Raw genomic sequence first — 17,774 nt, 5'->3', positions numbered from 1 at the left:
CTCTGGATTTACTTGGAAAGTTCAATTATCTTTTTTTTTGTGAAGGCAGTGTTTGGTCAGTTGAACATACTACATTAGTTATTTTCTTACCACGATCAGAATAATCTTGTCCCAGTGTCCTAGGCACTTGTTTTATTCAAAGTAACTGAATTATTTTAATATGCACTACCTGGTTCTACCAGGGAAACAAATATGTCAATTGCAAATACCGTATTTTTCGCTCCATAAGATGCACTTTTTTCCCCAAAAAAGTGGGTAGAAATAAGGGTGCGTCTTATGGAGTGAATATACACCCCCCAGTACCTTTTTTTTTTTAAAAAAACCAGCAGTCCAGTGCGCTTTCTGCGCTGCTGCCTCTTGATCTGTTCCCCTGCTCTCTTCTGGCAGCAGCAGAGCGGCGCATGAGGCAGGCGCACTTTTTGCGTGCCTGCCTGTTCCCGGACCGCTCCCTGAATGGCTGCCGAAAGTTCTCATGGGACTTACGAGAACTGACGGCAGCCATTCAGGGAGCGGCGCAGGACCAGGCACGCACGCAAAAAGCGTGCACCTGCCTCATGCGCCACTCTGCCACTGCCGGAAGAGAGCAAGGAAACAGATCAGGATGCAACTGTCCAGTGAGGCAGGAGTGCGGAAAGTGCACTGGATCACTGGGATTTTAAAAAAAGTACTGGGGGGCTGCCTACCACTGTCTACTACTAGACCTGCCCGGGGGGGGGGGGGCTGCCTCCCACTAGACCTGCCTTATACCGTGTCCTGATCTACCACTAGATCACCAGATGGGGGGACAGGGTACAGGGCAGGGCAATGGGCAGAATTTCTTTTACTTGAGTTTTCCTCCTCTACAGAGGGTTGGGTCTTATGGTTGGGTGCGTCTTATTGAGCAAAAAATATGGTAAGTCAAAAAATACTGCTGCATGGATTAACGGTCTTAAGTCCCAGGACCATGTGTCATCTTGCTTGAAATTCTTGCACTGGTCGGTCACCCATGTTGAGGAAAGAATGAAGTTAAAAATGTTCTAAAGCACAAAAGGGTCTCAGACCAGAATATCTGCAGGGTAAGCTGCTGAAGGATGTCCCAGATCAAGCAATGCATTCAGCTCAGAAAGAGAAATTAGTGGTGCCAAAGTAGCTTAGGTGCGACTGGCATCAGTAAAGAGGAAAGCTTTCTCTTTATTAACAACTTGCTGGTTGAGTGGAAAGGGGTAGGTCAGATGAGAGACAGAGTTGTTTTTTCCAGCAAGTAATTGAGAGATGTGGCTGGTTTCCAGTGTTTTGCAATACTGTTTAAAGTCTGATTATAAAAGTTGAAAGGCTGGTAAAGGAGATTTTATAGGGAGGGACAGTGGTAAAGAACTGAAATATTTTATGTTGCATGTAATTGAGGTTAGTGGGAGTTTTATGGGGGTGGGAAAATTGAGGATTTTATTTTGTACGTGATGGGTTTGTAAAAGTAGCAGAACACCCTCAGACCATAACAACAGTGATTCACATTGCAGTCAATAAAAGTTGTGCCTGGATGCGCCTTCCATGTTGTGCACTCTGAGAACTCACAGCAGGCAATCACTAGCAGCTCACCATGGGGCAGGAATGTGTGAAGGCCACTCCTGCTCACCGCTGGACCACTGGGGATTGTAAAAGGTACGCGGAGGCAGCAGGAGGGAGATAAAGGAAGGCAAGTCAACTGGGACAGATGGCGGGAGGGATCCCTCCTGTCCCAGCCCACCGCTGGACCACTGGGGATTTTAAAGGTACGCAGGGGAAGCGGGAGACTGGGTAAAAGTTTTTCAAGTTAGCCGGGACAAGAGGCAGGAGGCATCTCTACTGTCCCAGCCCATCACTGTCACACCAGGTCTTACGGCAGGCCTGGCGGAGACCTGCAACAGGTCCGAATATAAGCAGAGACCCCCATTTTTGGATCAAAAATCTCGGCTTATATTTGAGTATATATGGTAATTGCACATTGTGCGAAGAAATTCTCTCAGGCTTATTTTAAATCTACTAAGTACCGTATTTTCACGCATATAACGCGCGCATTATACACGATTTTACAAACCGTGCATAACCGTGCGTGTTATACATGTGAGCGCGTTTTACAACTTTTTTTTTCCAATCCGATCGGCATCCCCCCTGCGAACCGGCATCCTCCCCCCCCACTCGCGTCACCCCCCCTCCCCCGCGATCCTACATCCCCTCCCCAGCACCGCAAAACATGTCTTACCCGATTGGGCACGGGCACCGGCACTAGTGCACAGGATGTGCCAGTGCCCGAAGATCCTCCCTCGTTGGTTTGGGCTGGGCTGGGCGGTGCGGTGCAGAAGAGATCCTCCTTCTTCCTGCGCCGGGCTGGACTAGGCTTTGAGCATTTGCGCAAGTTTAATTATTTCACTAGTTATTCTCATCTCTAGATCATTTTTTAAATATGTTAAAAAGCAGCAGTAGATACCTGGAAGTGGAGGGTTTAGCTGTGGGTAGGCCGATCAGGGATGATTGGCTGGGTGGAGAGCCGGTTTGGGGCTTTCAACTATTATTTTGACTGTTATTTTCATGGTTGTATAATACCTGGTTGCATGTCTTTGGTTCTTTGGAGGCTAATGGGGAGCTTGGTTTGGTGAATTTTACCCTGCTGTTCGGGGAGGGGGGAAGGAGGGAGGTGGGAGTTATATCACTAGTGTTATGCAATTTGTCTTTATTTGGCCCATGGCCGCTGTGCCGTCTTATTACAGTTTGATCTTTCAGCGGCTTTTGATGTTATAGATCATGAAATTCTTTCACAATTTCTGCTTGATACTGGATTAGATCAAGGAGTCGTAAATTGGTTCAATGGTTTTTTGAAATTATGATCGTATCAAGTGCATATTGAGAATAAATTCTCTTCACCTTGGTCTCCTATGTGAGGAGTACCTCAAGGCTCCCCATTATCTCCTATTTTATTTAATATATATATGACAACATTGAAATACTTGGAACTATCTATCTCAGAATCAATTTTTATGTATGCTGACGATATTTTCATTCTATTTGAAGTTGATCCGCTACTGTTAAATTTAACAGCAGATATTAATTCTTGTATCTCAAAACTTCAACATTGGGCTTCTTCTGTGCATATAAGGTGGCGTAGTTTTCATCACTTCTGCTCTTACAAAGCAGTAGAATTTAATACAAAATGAAGATCAATTGAACAGAAAAGGCATGTCATGATTTAAAAATCACACCTCCCTTCCCCCTCTGTCTGTTCTAGCCCTTGTCTCTACTAACCTCTGCTGCTCCTGCAAAGGAGAAGACACTGTAGAAGATTTCTTCTTGCTCGAGGAGGAAGAGGATGCTTTGGGACTTGATTTTCGTTTTGGAGATTTACTAGATTTTCGCAGTGATGGCGACATCTTAGATCTAACCACTTCAGGAGAAATCTAACATTAAAAACAACAAAACTAACTTTAAAGAAGAAATATCTGGAGAATTATGCCACTGTTTATCATAAATTCAATACCTGGCATCTATGCTTTTATATCACGTCACACATTCACAGTTTCCTCAGATTACAATAAAACACTTGATAAGTTATTTACTGTATATAAATGAATATAAACAGACCTGAATATAAACTGAGGTAACCTCCCCCCCCAAAAAAAAAAGGGGGGAAAGTTGGCTGAAATATAAATGGAGGTTTGAAATTGTCATCATGATGAGCCATTCTACAAAGACTAGATGTCCTTGTCATAAGTTTTAAACATATTTATTAACGGCTGTCCTTCAAAGCCCTCTCCAAATGACTGATGCAGCTGTTGTCCTTTTCTTCTCATGATTGATGCTACTGCTGTCCTTCCCAACCCACTCCCAATGACCAATTCTGCTGCTGACTTTTCCCTCCCCCATGACCAGCACTTCTGTCCTCCACACCACCCTGATGACCAGTGCTAATGCTCTGTCTGACCCCCTTCGAGAACCACTGATGCGCTGCTGTCCCTCATCCATCTCCCAAGATGACTAGCGCTTCTGTCCTCTAGCACACACATCCATTACTGGCACTAGGGTCCTCTGTTCTCACCTGGATGATCATCAGTGTGCTGTTGTCCCCCCTATCCTCCGCCCCCCATGACCATCAGTGTTAGTGTCCCTCCCCCTCCTCTGATGACTATCAGCACACTGCTGTACTCCCTTCTACACCCCCTCCCCCCACCCACCACCAAGATGACCAGTGCTGCTGTGATACACCAAAACACACACTCCCCAAAGAGCATTGCACTTAACCGCGCTGAACAAGTTGCCAGCAATCCTCCATGCTGGGCCAGTGAGGGGTCTTGAGCATCTGTGCAATCTCAAGGCAAACTGGCTCCAGCCCTCTCTGAAAATCTCAAAGACTACTGTGTTGGGGTCATCATTTCGATCATACTATCAACCTACTGAAAAAATATCATTGGCTCCCTGTAGAACAAAGGCTTATTTACAAAATTGCAGAAATCATGTTTAAAGCTTTCAGACTTGGCATTCCAGTTTATCTTTCAAATTTGACAATTCCCTATTACCTCAGTCAGGCTCTTAGTTCATCAAATGATCGTCTAGTTTTACCAAATCCTAAGGCCACTCAACTAGAGTCTACCAGACATAGTGCTTTTCATTTTTTGTCCTCATTTATCTGGAACAATCTTCTTTTATCCCTTCGCTGCAATCTATCCTTCAAAGGTTTTAAATCTGATTTTTGTGAAAACCTGGTTATTGATTTCTGCATTTCTTGATGTGAGATAAATGATTCTGTGCTGTGCTCCACTATGGTTAGAGCTACAGCCTCAACACCCTGAGGTTGTGTGTTCAGATCCTGGGCTGCTCCCTGTGACCCTGGGCAAGTCACTTAATCCTCCACTGCCCCAGGTACATTAGATAGATTATGAGCCCACCAGAACAGATAGAGAAAATGCTTGAAGCACCTGCATGTAATAAGAACATAAGAAGTTGCCTCTGCTGGGTCAAACCAGGGGTCCATCGCGCCCAGAAGTCTGCTCCCGCATCGGCCCAACAGGTCCATGACCTGTAAGTGATCCTTGTCTAAGGCCCTTTAATCCCCATGTTTCTTCTTTCTATACCCTTCATGATCTTATCTTTACCTCTATTTATATCCCTCTATCCCTGTATTCTTCAGGAACTTGTCCAATCCCTCTTTGAATCCCTTTAATGTACTCTGTCCTATCACATCCTCTGGAAGCGCATTCCAGTTGTCCACCACCCTCTGAGTGAAGAAAAATTTCCTGGCATTGGTTCTAAACCTGTCCCCTTTCAGTTTCTCTGAGTGTCCCCTCGTTCTTGTAGTTCCCAATAGGATGAAGAATCTGTCCCTCTCCACCCTCTCTATGCCTTTCATGATCTTGTAAGTCTCTATCATGTCTCCTCTGAGTCTTCGTGTTTCCAGGGTGAAGAGCTCCAGCCTTTCTAGCCTCTCTGCGTATGAAAGGTTTTCCATACCTTTTATCATTTTTGTCGCTCTTCTCTGAACCCTCTCAAGTATCTCCATGTCCTTCTTTAGGTACGGCGACCAATATTGGACACAGTACTCCAGTTGTGGTCGTACCATCGCACGGTACAGCAGCATGATGACTTCCTTCGTTCTGGTCGTAATACCCTTCTTAATAATACCCAACATTCTGTTTGCCTTCTTCGAGGCTGCTGCGTATTGTGCCGTTGACTTCATTGTTGTGTCCACCAGTACACCCAAGTCTCTTTCAAGGTTACTTCCCTCTAATACTAATCCCCCCATTTGGTAGCTGAATATCGGGTTCTCTTTCCCTATATGCATGACCTTGCATTTCCCTACATTGATCTGCTTTGAGTGAGGTTGTATAACTACAAAAAGGCGGTATACAAGTCCCAACCCCTTTCCTCTTTCCTATCCTTCTACTTCTTCCCTCTCTTTTCTTTTGTCTTTGTGAATTTGTGTTACTGTCCTACCAAAATTTGAGTTCCTGATTTTATTTTTATTGCATTTTAGCTTGTACACCACTCTGCTCATCAGTTTGAGTAGTATAGTAAGTTTTTAAATAAAAATAATAGTTTATGGTTTATTTTAAATGGAGGTCAAATCTTAACAGGTACCCACAGCTCAAGTGAAGCTCAGATCCTCAACTTTCTCAGAAACTATACCAGTAACCAATCAGAGATGCACAGGAGATGGGATCTGGAAGTTTTGCCCCACCCCCTCCATATTTCACTCCCGGGGTAGTTTCACCCCCTGAAATATTTACCCCCACACCTTTCACTCCCAGGATGTTTTGCTCATCCACATTTTGCCCCCGGTCTGTTTCACCCCTCCACATTTCACCCCTGGGTACTTTTCATCACCTCCCTACCTTTCGCCTCTGGGTATTTTTGGTCCTGTCCCCCATTATTTTTGCCCCAGTTACAGTAAAGCCACAGAGTGAAATTATAATTTTCATTAAAAAGTTCAAAAATTAGAATTGAAAACAAGACAAGCAAAAAATTACAAGCAGCAACTAAAAATCAAAATTGTGGGCAATACCTCTGAGATAGTCAACCAAGTTTTAATTGTCATAATCTTGCGCAATGCGTTTGACCCTTGTTGAAATTTCAGCATATTTCTTGTTCCTAGCATTGGCGGGATTTCCGGCTATGATTTGAGTGATTTTGAAATTGTGGAATCCTTGCTGATGTTTCAGGCAGTTGATGAACTGGTAAATGTTTGGAAAAAAGGTACCATACGTTTTTTGAAAACTGCGGTACATCCTTCAACGTCATTGTTCGTTCAATGTTGATCGTTCAATGTCCGTTGATACATGTTCCAAAGTTAAACTGGAAACAGCGGTGTTTGACGTCCTCTGCGATTCATTCAGTGATATAGGTATCTTCAAAGTAATTCGCAATGGGTAGTGCTTCTTGAGGAAAGTTGGGATTTTCCAGCAGCATTTTGAATAAATATACAATTTTCTCAGGTGGGAGAAAGGCAAGGGCTGGTATCATGCAAATCCAATGGGCAAATTTGTGGTCACTTTCAGTCCCTCATTCTGAACTTTCTGCCCAACTAAATGCAATAGATGGAAGAAGCAACTTGTCTTCTTGGTGTTGGGGAATTTGTTATCAAATACCTGGATTGTGGCTTGTTCAAAATCTGTCATTAGTTTTGGTGGCTGAAGTCCAGGCTGCATGTTCTTCTCTTCTCTTCAAAATCACAGGTCTCTGGAACGACCTTACTATCCCGCTGCAGAACCTGGGCTCTCTCCTACTATTCCGCAAGCAACTGAAAACTTGGCTCTTCTCTAACACGTAATTCTATTTCCCCCTTACTCTTCCTTTCTATATATAAGCTCATGTAAACCTTTTCCTTTCTCTTCTTATATTTAAGTTCTTGTAAACCGTGCCAAGCTCCACTTCCATGGAGATGATGCAGTATAAACTTAAGGTTTAGATTAGATTAGCTCTTATAGCAGCCTCAGGTATGTTGCACAGACCTTGTTCAGCAGCAAGGCATAACCCACTGAACAATAAGGCCACAATGAAAAGTACACAGGATCGAAATGTTGAGAGGCGAAACATCCTGGAGGCGAAATGTACAGGGGTAAAACATCCTGGGGGCAAACATTCTGGTGGCAAAATGTTGGGGGTGAAACTTCCTATAACCACTGCAGGCAGAGAAATACAGAGCATTTTAAGGCTGCACAGTGACCTTAAGGGGCAAATAACACAGAACTGCTTTGTTTCTCTGTCTCCATCCACCAGTCAACAAAACATACAATGGGTTCTGGTATGGATGCTAGAATAATGTTAGATTAACTTCTAACTGCTTCCGATATAATGATATAATATAATGACCTCAAGATCAGGTGATGATGATAAAGATAATAACGATAATCATCATTATTTCTTATGGGGGTTGTAAAGAATTATAATAAAAGTTTAACTCTTGGGAGTTCTTTGTGTGTTCAATAAATAGTTTATAGGTTATTATTTATATTCCGCTTTTATTCAAAGCGGATTACAATAAAATGGTTTATATTATGCTACTGTTCTTTATTCTATGGTATAGCAATTGGAAAACTGTGCATGAAATGGAACTGGCCAGTGGGCACTGGGTCATCCGATTCTTTGGAATGCCTTGCCTTTAGAAATTAGAACAAAGCATGATCTACATGCATTCAAACAGACAAGTCTGTTTGAACAGGTTTTCTTTTGAGTGAAGTCATTTTTAGTCTTATGATTGACTGGATTAGAAAAGGCACGCTGTGAAGACAGCGATCCCAAAGTCAGAAGCAAAAGATCAGGCTTCCACAAAAGAAAGAGGAATATCCACAAAACACACCCCTGAGGAAGGCTTATATTGCTGAAACATGGCCCGTGTTGGGTCTAGGTTCCAGTGCCTGTTTGTTTATTTTCACACATTTGAAATAAAGTATTTTATATTTTAACTCCTGGTTCCAAGGACCAGCTGCACTTGGTGTGTTTTGTGGACATTCAATTTTTATGCATATAACATATAATTAATTATCAGCACTACTCAGCTTGTTATTTAATTAAATTGAATGCACAATCTTTAGAGCTTTTTATAGAATTTGGGGGATTGTCTTATGTTCTAAGATTATAATGTAGTATGCATTATGATTTTATGTATTTTTACAAATGTACATCATTGTAGTAGTATTTGTATTCTGTGTTTCCTTAAGGGAGGGGGGAATTGTATAACGCCTTTTTGTAGTCTTACAAACACACTCAAAGCGGTTTAAATACAGGTACTTAGGGCTTGTTCCCTATCTGTCCCGGTGGGCTCACAGTCTATCTAATGCACCTGAGGCAGTGGAGTATTAAGTGGCTTGCCCAGGGTCACATGGAGCAGTGCGGGGTTTGAACCCACAACCTCAGGGGGCTGAGGCTGTAGCTCTAATCACTCCACCACACTCTTAATGAAAGCAATGTAAGACAGAAGATCTAAATTTATTTCATGTGCTAAGGCAGAAGCAATTGTCCCAAGTTAAGAAAGTGTCGTGCTTGAACCCCTCCCCCCAAAAAAAAATTCCTTCAATGTCATGCTGTTTTAATAATAATAATAATAATAATAGCAGTTTATATACCGTAGGACTGTGAAGTTCTATGCGGTTTACAATGATTAAAAAGAATGCTACAATTGAATAGAACTTACATAATTGGAGGTGACTAACAGAATATGAGAGCGGTTGTTGTGGGAGAGATTGTGCGGATCAGCTACCTAGGTAATTCAAGAACAGATATGTTTTGAGGTGTTTCCTAAATTCACCATAGTTGTTTGTATGCCTAAGTAGTTTTTCCAGGTCTTTGCCCTATGATGCTGCTTGATATGAGAGGAGATGTTGATGGTGTCTTTTAAATTTACATCCTCTAACCCAGTGGTTCCCAAACCTGTCCTGGGGGACCCCCAGCCAGTCAGGTTTTCAAGATATCCCTAATGAATATGCATGAGAGAGATTTGCATACCTGTCACTTCCATTATATGCAAATCTCTCTCATGCATATTCATTAGGGATATCTTGAAAACCTGACTGGCTGGGGGTCCCCCAGGACAGGTTTGGGAACCACTGCTCTAACTGGTGGGGAGACAAACTTCGGGTGTGAGCTTCTCTTATGTTTGTTGGTTGAGAAGGAAAAGAGGTCAGTTATATATTTAGGGGCTAAACCGTATAGTGCCTTAAAGCACTTTAGAAAGTTAATTTTGCTATAGTTTCTGGTCACACAACACTAAGGAAAGGAATGAGTTACTGCCAGAAAAACATTTTGCCCAATACAAACTAACCTCCTTTTTGATGACTATTTCCTCTCTCTTCTCCATGTTTTCTTGTTCTAGTTTCATGAGCTCTCTCTGGATCTTTTGACGCTTCATTTCCAGTGATAACTCATGGACATAATCATAGTTAACATCTCCATTATCAGAGTCTTTAATACAATGAGAAAAACAATATTTTTATTTAAGAAGAATTTTATAAAATAAACTTCTCCATCATGACCCTAAAAGGAAACCAATTGCTAACAGATTTCTTGGTTGACAAAGACAGCACAAAGAAAGAGATGGGACAAAGCAGGAAGCATGCCTGCTCAAAATGACATGTGGGAAACCTGGTGTTATTTATACTAGAGTAATATAGTATATTTAGGCATTCCATTAAATACCATGGGTTCTCAAAGTCCCCATGACGCATTCAACCAGTCAGGTTTTCAAGATATCCACAATAAATGAGATAGATTTGCATATGATGAAGATTCTGCAAACAAATGTACCTCATGCATATTTCATTGTGGGTATCCTGAAAACCCGACTGGCGAGTTGTATCCTGAGGACTGGATTAAAAACCCCTTTACTATACATATAGATTAAAATACCCCATATAGATCTCAGAGGATCTTTTTTCAAAAGCAGTTACAAACAAAAACAAGGGTAATTTTCCAAGATTAAGGGGTAACAGACTTCACTACTTTTAGAGCAAGGGATTTATTCTTAAAATGGATTGTAGTTGCCATTACTCCGTTTGGAAACATTTTAAGAATCAAAAATTAAACTGTAGGCGATATCTTTTAATCGGACTAATAAATACATTTCTAGAGCTATCCTCTCTTCATCAAGTCAGTGAATAAACAATGTAGATAAATTTGTACTATTTGAACCCAGTTTATCTGTCTGAATATGCTCCCGGTGGGTTGCAAATTTATTTTAATAAATTTGATTTTATTACTTTATATACCACTCAATACCAACTGCCTCTTTTATAAAGCCGCGCTAGCGGCTGCCGCACGGCAACAGCCCCGAAGCCCTTTAAATCTCTATGGGCTTCGGGGCCGCTAGCGTGGCTTTGTAAAAGAGGCCCCAAGTGTTTGAGTGTTTTACAATACTAAAACACTTGTCAGTAAGTCATTACAATTGAGTAATAGAAGACATGGTTAGACAGAGGTGATGAGACAGTTGCACTTTATATCCAATAATGGGTGAGAAAACCAATGTCTATTTTTGTGTTAGTTTCAAAATGTTTTATCATTCTAATCTAAAATGCTTTTTGTTCTTGTGTATGCATGAAGTTTAAGTACCTTTATTAAATGGACATTAAGGGAGTGATCTTACAGGCAAGTTAGACTGACTTCTGTGATGAGTGAACTCATAAAATTCCTGCTAAAAAACAGAGAACAGTGCGGTTTCTGGAACCTCAACAGACTGCAGTATCGCAGGCAGCATGATTTTACTACAAGCAGATCTTGTTAAATGAATCAGGTAACTTCTAAGATTGAGTGAACAGAAGGATGGACTGAGGAAGAGTGCTGGATGTTGAGTACTTATAACTGAGGGCTCCTTTTACTAAGGTGCACTAGTGTTTTTAGCATGCGCAAACCCCGCACTACATAGAAAATACTAACGCAAGCTCTATGGAGGTGTTAGCGTCTAGCACGCGCTAAAACCGCTAGCGCACCTTAGTAAAAAGAGCCCTGAGTATCTATAGACAAATAACATTACCTTCAAGAATAAGGGCATGCTACAGGGATCAGTATTCGGTCTGGTTCTTTTAAACATTTTTTGGAGCAATACGGCAGAAGGTCAGAGAGGCACCAGCCTTTGGACATTGGTGCCAGGCCATGAGGGCTAAATGCCCTGTGCTCAACCAAGAAGTGACCAGTTGACCAATCCTGGGAGACAAAGGTGGCCCCGTAAGACTCAACCAACAAACACCAGCTATGGTGTGGTTCTGTGGGAATCAGACCTGTACAAAAAAAAAAAAATAGCTGCACTAGCCCAACCTGTATCACCTGCTGAAGGTAGAGAAATAATGACTAATTCCAGGCTGTACTTTCCGATACGCTCAAGGCAATGTTAGGAATTTAAGTTTGCACCAAATATCCTTCCTCTGAAAGGCTGTGAATGGGGTTCTAAACCAGTTGCACAGCCTAAAATTCCAGGTTATGACTGAAATCACAAATGCTGTGGATCTGGGAAGAAGAGGACAGCTTTCCTTTATGTCTCCCCAAGCCTGTTCTTGAATGTAGGCACTGTCAACTGCAGCTAGAGATTCAGACAAGGCTAAAGTTACTCCAGAAGATATGCTATTAAAGTGCAATACAGTACCGCCATTTTCTTCTAAACCTCTAGACCTTAAGTCTTCTTGATAACAACCAATGGCATCTACACTGAGTAACTGTAGTTCTTCCCTTTCCTCAAGCAAACAAAGCACATGGTTCAGTGTCTGACCACCTTAAATTTGATTGTTTGAAAAATTGCAGTCAAGTTATGAAGTAAAATTTATTTGAAACTTTAATGCATTTTCTTATGTCTGGCATTTATAGTATCTGTGCTCAAGGCTATTTGAAATAAAGTTATATAGGGTAATTCCTCAGGCAATGAACTAAAATGTGAAAAAACTGGCCAGTGTTTGTTGGAGATTGAGAAATGTGTGGTCCACTGAAGACTGCATCAAATACACCAAGATAAGCAATTGACTTATTAGCTTTTGTATTATATGCAACTTATGAATATTATATGGACAATTTAAGGGCTCCTTTTACAAAGGCGCGCTAGGGCCTTAACGTGCAGAATAGCGCGCGCTAAAATGCCGCATGCGCTATCTGCTACCGCCTCCTTTGGAGCAGGCGGTAGATTTTTGGCTAGCGCACACTAATCCGGTGCGTGTGGTAAAACCCGTAGCACGCCTTCGTAAAAGGAGCCCTAAGTATTTTTGATAGTTAAATAATACATTTTTGATTCCAAACTATATAGAAAAGATTTGACTGAAGCAGTAACAGTATTGAAAGAAGCTTTTGCTTCATATATGATGGTCCTTAAAAAATTAACAAAATAGTTGGAAATATACAATTTGGCATTGGAATTAAAAATAGCTTCAATATAATTTTAAAAAGTATTTTTTCACAAAAAATGTGATGTATGCATGAACTATATTCAGAATTTTTTTTAAAAAAAGGGACTGTGATGAGCAAAGAGAATCCTTTATTTTTTGGGTGGGGAGAAGGAGAGAAGAAAAGAGAGATGGGTTGGGAGTGAAGATAATGTATGCGATCACAAGAAGGGAATTCCATACTGCAAGAGAAAGTGAAATTGACAAATCCATAAGGTCCATCTGATCTGTTAGCGTTAAGGTGTCATTTCTTAATCCAAGGCTTCCCAAACTTGTCTTGAAGACCTCATAGTCAGCTGGGTTTTCAGGATATTCACGAGCTACATATAATAGAGATCTAGCATTTGCAAAGTCATCTAAAGAATATTCATTATGGGTGTTCTACAAACTCAACTGGATGGGGGTCTCCCCGAGACGGATTATAGCCAAAGCTTCCTAAAATGTATCTATTCTTACCATCTCTAGGTGTTTCCCATTCTGCAGTTTCCTCTTCACTTTCGGGTGTTCTCTCCTTTGTAATTTTTATATCTTCTTTCTCTCTCTGTCTTCCTCTTGAAGGTTCTTTCTAAAAGATGAAAACAATAATTAAGACCCCCTACAGCAGATGTATGACTGCTATCAATTTATACGAGGTACATCAATGAGAACAAGGAGTCAGATTTCATCAAACAACAATAAACTTTTATTGATTATGACTGGGGTTGACATTCAAAATATCACAAGTAATTGGAAAAACTGCAGTAGATTAAATTATACCTTCTGGTGGAATTCGTTATGTCACATTTATAAAATGGAAAGCATAATTGCTATTCAAAAAGGATATAATAAATTCAAAAAGATCTGGGGGCCATTGACGACTTACTGTAATGAGTAGACACCATTTTCTATTGAAAGTATATTTGCAAATGGGGGGAGGAGGGTGAATTAAAATTTTACTGTAGGTTTAATCAATAGAAAAGAATATTTATTTTTGTATATTTTTGATTAATTGCTAAAGAAAAGGGTGGGTGGGGAGGGAATAAATTTATTTATTTGATGTTATACTAGAAAGAAATTCAAGTGATGTATTTAATTTTAAATGTTTTATTATTTGTACACTTGTTGTAAGATTAAGAAATGAATAAAGAATTAAAAAAAAAAAAAAAAAAATTATACGAGGCAAAAACAGGTAATTTGCTTGGTTAATGAAACAAATTTCAAAGTGAATGGGGTAGCAGATGTTTTGGACATAAGAACATAAGAAACGCCTTCGCAGGATCAGACCTAGGTCCATCTAGTCCGGCGATCCGCACACGCGGAGGCCCAGTTAGGTGCTCCTTATTGGAGACCCAGATTTCCCGTATCCCCCGATGTGATTTGCAAGAAGGTATGAATCCAGGCTTTATTAAATTTGGCAACCAAATGCATTAAAAAAATTCCTTGGTACAGTAGAATCTCAGTTATCCAGCACTCATGGGGAAGGGTGGATGCCGGATAACTGCTTTCCCCATTTATTGAGAGTGCTGTATTAGAACACACAGATCTCAATCCCCCCCTCCCCAGCGCGGCAGTGGTCCTGAGCCACAAAGCCCTCCTCCTTCCCTCAAGCCCCAAAGTGGCAGAAGGAGACGGCAATCCTGAGCCATGAACTCCCTTGCTCCCGCCCTCTCTCCCTTACTCAAAGCGCAGTCAGCAGGAGGCAGCTTCAACACAGGCTGCTCACGGCCACCCCCGGCAGGGCCTTTCCTCTGATGCCCCAGTGGTTGCAATATGCTACCATTGTAGCATTGTCAGAGAAGACTGACTGCTTGGCCTTCCAGAGTATTTTGCAATTTCACCAGAGCTAGACAAATGGCTCACAGCTCCAGCCTGTTGATCGACCACTTCATTTGAGAGTGACCAATGTCCTTGAATCGGTTGACGGCTGCAATAAGCCACCGAGCCCAGGAGACTGGCATCTTTCATTACAACTACCCAGGAAGCTATCTGAAGGGGCATGCCCTTGGTTAGGGAATGAGAGTGAAGCCACCAATCCATGCTGGTCTGAGCTTCCAGTGTCCAGGTTAGAGACTTCTACAAAGAGTCTGACTGGGGTGTACCAACGGGAGAGTAACACACGTTGGAGAGGATGCATATGGGCCCTCGCCCAAAGGACCACATTAATTGCGGCTGTCATGGACCCCAGGACCTGAAGATAGTCCCATGCTAACAAGAGCAGACTTGGCTAGAAGGCACGTTATCTGTGAGAAAAGCTTCTGTCTGCGTGCCTCTGGAAGATAGACATGGCAGGCCACCATGTCGAACAAGACTCCCAGGTATTTCAGGGAGTTAAATGTCTCTTGCAATAATTGACAATCCAACCGAGGTCCCTCCAGAACTTGGATCACCTGATCCACTTTGCACTGATCCTCAGACAATGCTGGGGCTCAGATCAGCCAGTCATCCAGGTAGTGATGTATTTGCAGCCCCATCTTGCACAGGTGGGCTGCCACCACCACCATGACTTTGATAATGGTGCAGGAGAGAGGCCTACTCTCTCCCGCTGCCAAGTGAAACCCCCCCCCCCCCAGAAGCAGCAAAGATGCCCATTCTCTCCTGCTGCCACACAACACACACACCCTGCCTCCAATGCCCAGCACCCTCTCCTCCTTATCTTGATTTAGATGACTGACCAGAGGGATCCCTACTCCCTCCGGCCACTTGGCCCGCCTCTTCAAAATGGGCCTTCCCTTCCCCGGTGCATCCTGGGATACACTGGAAAGAGGCCTGAAGCACTGATTGGCCCAGGTTGTTTATCTTTATTTAAGTTTTTGATTAAACGCTTATCCAAGAGTACAACGCGTTTTACAAAATATTTAAAAATAGCTAGAAGATAAACATTTCAACTTATTAGACATACATAAACTAATTATTGAACATACATGAACAATGGGAAAAGGGGGGGAGAACCACAATTTTTATAGAAATACATAGAAGGAAAATACAATAGGAGATGGGAAAAAGTTAAAATTGCTGGAGTAGAAATAGAAAAAAGTTAAAAATTGCTGGAGTATATACGTGTATAGTTATCAGTTTTAGGCATCTTTAAAGAGCAAACACTTTAGACTGCTTTTGAATTTTTACAAGTTTCGTTCGGCTCTTAGGTATAGAGGGAGAGAGATCCAGATCAAAGGGGCAGTAACTGAAAAAATAAGGGTACGACGAGTGCCAATTATCTTCAAGGATGGGATATTAAGGGAATGCTGTGAGGTTGATCTTAAGGCTCTGGGAGGGTCATAGGGGATCAAGAGTCTGTCTATGAAAGCCGGGGCATTAGTTTGCATAGTTTTAAAGGTCAAGAGGGCAATTTTATATGTAATCCTATGTAGAACAGGCAACCAGTGGGCTTTTTGTAACAGCGGAGTGACGAGATCAAACTTATTTAACCCGAAATAATTTTGATAGCTGTGTTTTGTATAAGTTGAAGACATTTTATATCTTTTAAGCATATCCCTTTAAATAATGAATTACAGTAATCTATTTTAAATATTACAAGAGAATGAGTTAACATGTTAAGGGAATTTGCGTCAAGGAGGCGGACCAAAGATCTAATCATCCTGAGTTTGTAAAAACAGTTTTTGACCAGCGCACTAATTTGAGGATGGAATGAGAGTTTGCTATCAATAAGAACGCCTAGTATTTTGATTGTAGTAGTTACTTTAAGAGGAACATTGTTGATGGAAACTGGAGCAATTAACTGTAAACCTTCTTTCCATGAGAAAAGCACAGTGCTAGTTTTAGAAATGCTTAAAGAAAACATATTTAGCATTCAGCCAATCGTGAATTTTGGCTAGTTTGAGATCAATGATAGAGATATCATTTTGGCTAGTGGGGTCGATGGTATGCAAAAGTTGAAGATCATCGGCATAATCATAAACAGTAAATCCAATCGATTGACAGAGAGTTAGGAGGGGAGCCAGGTAGATATTAAAAAGTAAGGGGGATAATATGGAACCTTGTGGAATGCCAAAGTTGGAATTAAAAGAGTTGGAGATTGAGTTATTGAAATGTACGGTGGAAAACCTGTCAGAAAAATAAGATCTGAACCATTCATAGGAGGGGTCTTAAACAACCTAGGCCAATCAGAACCTCAGGCCCCTCCCTAGATGCATCTGGGGAGGGGCCTAAGGCTCTGATTGGCCCAGACACATAAGGCTCCTCCCGATTGGCTGGTTAGACAGTGGTAGGATATCTACTGCAACCTACAATTGGGACACTGTTTATAGAATTTGGCTCTAAATGGGTGGAAGGAAGGAGGTTTTCAGCCAATGAGGTATTTTCTCTTTCAAGTCTATTTTGCATAAGAATATCAGGTAGCAGACAGGGATTTGAGGCTTTTCTGCCTTTATTTAATTAAGTGTGACTTGGTGAGGTTCTTTTTCTATAGGAGAGTTGAAACCCACTATTTACCCTTCTCCTTTGAGAATACTGACCTTTTAAATCTACTGTTTTTTGTCTTTCAACCAGTTCTTAATCTATAATAGGATATTACCTCCTATCCCATGACTTTCTAATTTCTTCAGAAGTCTTTCATGAGGTACTTTGTCAAATGCCTTTTAAAAATCCAAATACATAATATCAACCATTCATCTTTATTCACCCCTTCAAAGAAATGCAGTAGATTGGCGAGGCAAGATTTCCCTTGATTAAATCCATGTTGGCTTTCTCTCATTAATCCATGCTTATGTATATGTTCTGTCTTTTTGTTCTTTATAATTAGTCTCTATTATTTTGCCCGGCACCAACTTCAGACTCACTGGTCTATAATTTCCCAGATCACCTTTTTAAAAATCAGTGTCACGTTGGCCACCTTCCAGTCTTCTGGTAATATAATGGATTTTAAAGAAAAATTAAAAAGTACTAACAAACCTGCAGGTTCTTTTTTTAAATTCAAGTGATCTG

The 17,774-nt window shown here is 41.3% G+C and overlaps 2 protein-coding genes across 6 annotated transcripts in view; one reads left to right on the top strand and one right to left on the bottom strand.

Annotated features, from left to right (window-relative positions):
- ZC3H13 (zinc finger CCCH-type containing 13) overlaps positions 1–17,774 on the bottom strand; it is a 143,832-nt gene that overhangs the window by 83,537 nt on the left and 42,521 nt on the right. For all 5 annotated transcript variants that reach the window (XM_033947893.1, XM_033947889.1, XM_033947891.1 and 2 more), the window contains exons 5-7: positions 13,311–13,419; positions 9,761–9,900; positions 3,256–3,407 (exon numbers count right to left, since the gene is read on the bottom strand). In XM_033947893.1, coding sequence (XP_033803784.1) covers positions 3,256–3,407; positions 9,761–9,900; positions 13,311–13,419 — 401 coding nt within the window. The remainder of the gene's footprint in view (positions 1–3,255; positions 3,408–9,760; positions 9,901–13,310; positions 13,420–17,774) is intronic.
- CPB2 (carboxypeptidase B2) overlaps positions 1,488–17,774 on the top strand; it is a 107,401-nt gene continuing 91,114 nt past the window's right edge. Inside the window, exon 1 of the mRNA XM_033947898.1 lies at positions 1,488–1,748. The gene's annotated coding sequence lies outside the window, so the exon portion shown is untranslated. The remainder of the gene's footprint in view (positions 1,749–17,774) is intronic.

The sequence above is a fragment of the Geotrypetes seraphini genome, chromosome 6 (assembly GCF_902459505.1).
Source record: "Geotrypetes seraphini chromosome 6, aGeoSer1.1, whole genome shotgun sequence".
Taxonomy (NCBI): domain Eukaryota; kingdom Metazoa; phylum Chordata; class Amphibia; order Gymnophiona; family Dermophiidae; genus Geotrypetes; species Geotrypetes seraphini.
Note: the sequence above shows the minus strand (reverse complement) of the source record. Positions and strands in the feature narration are given on the sequence as shown.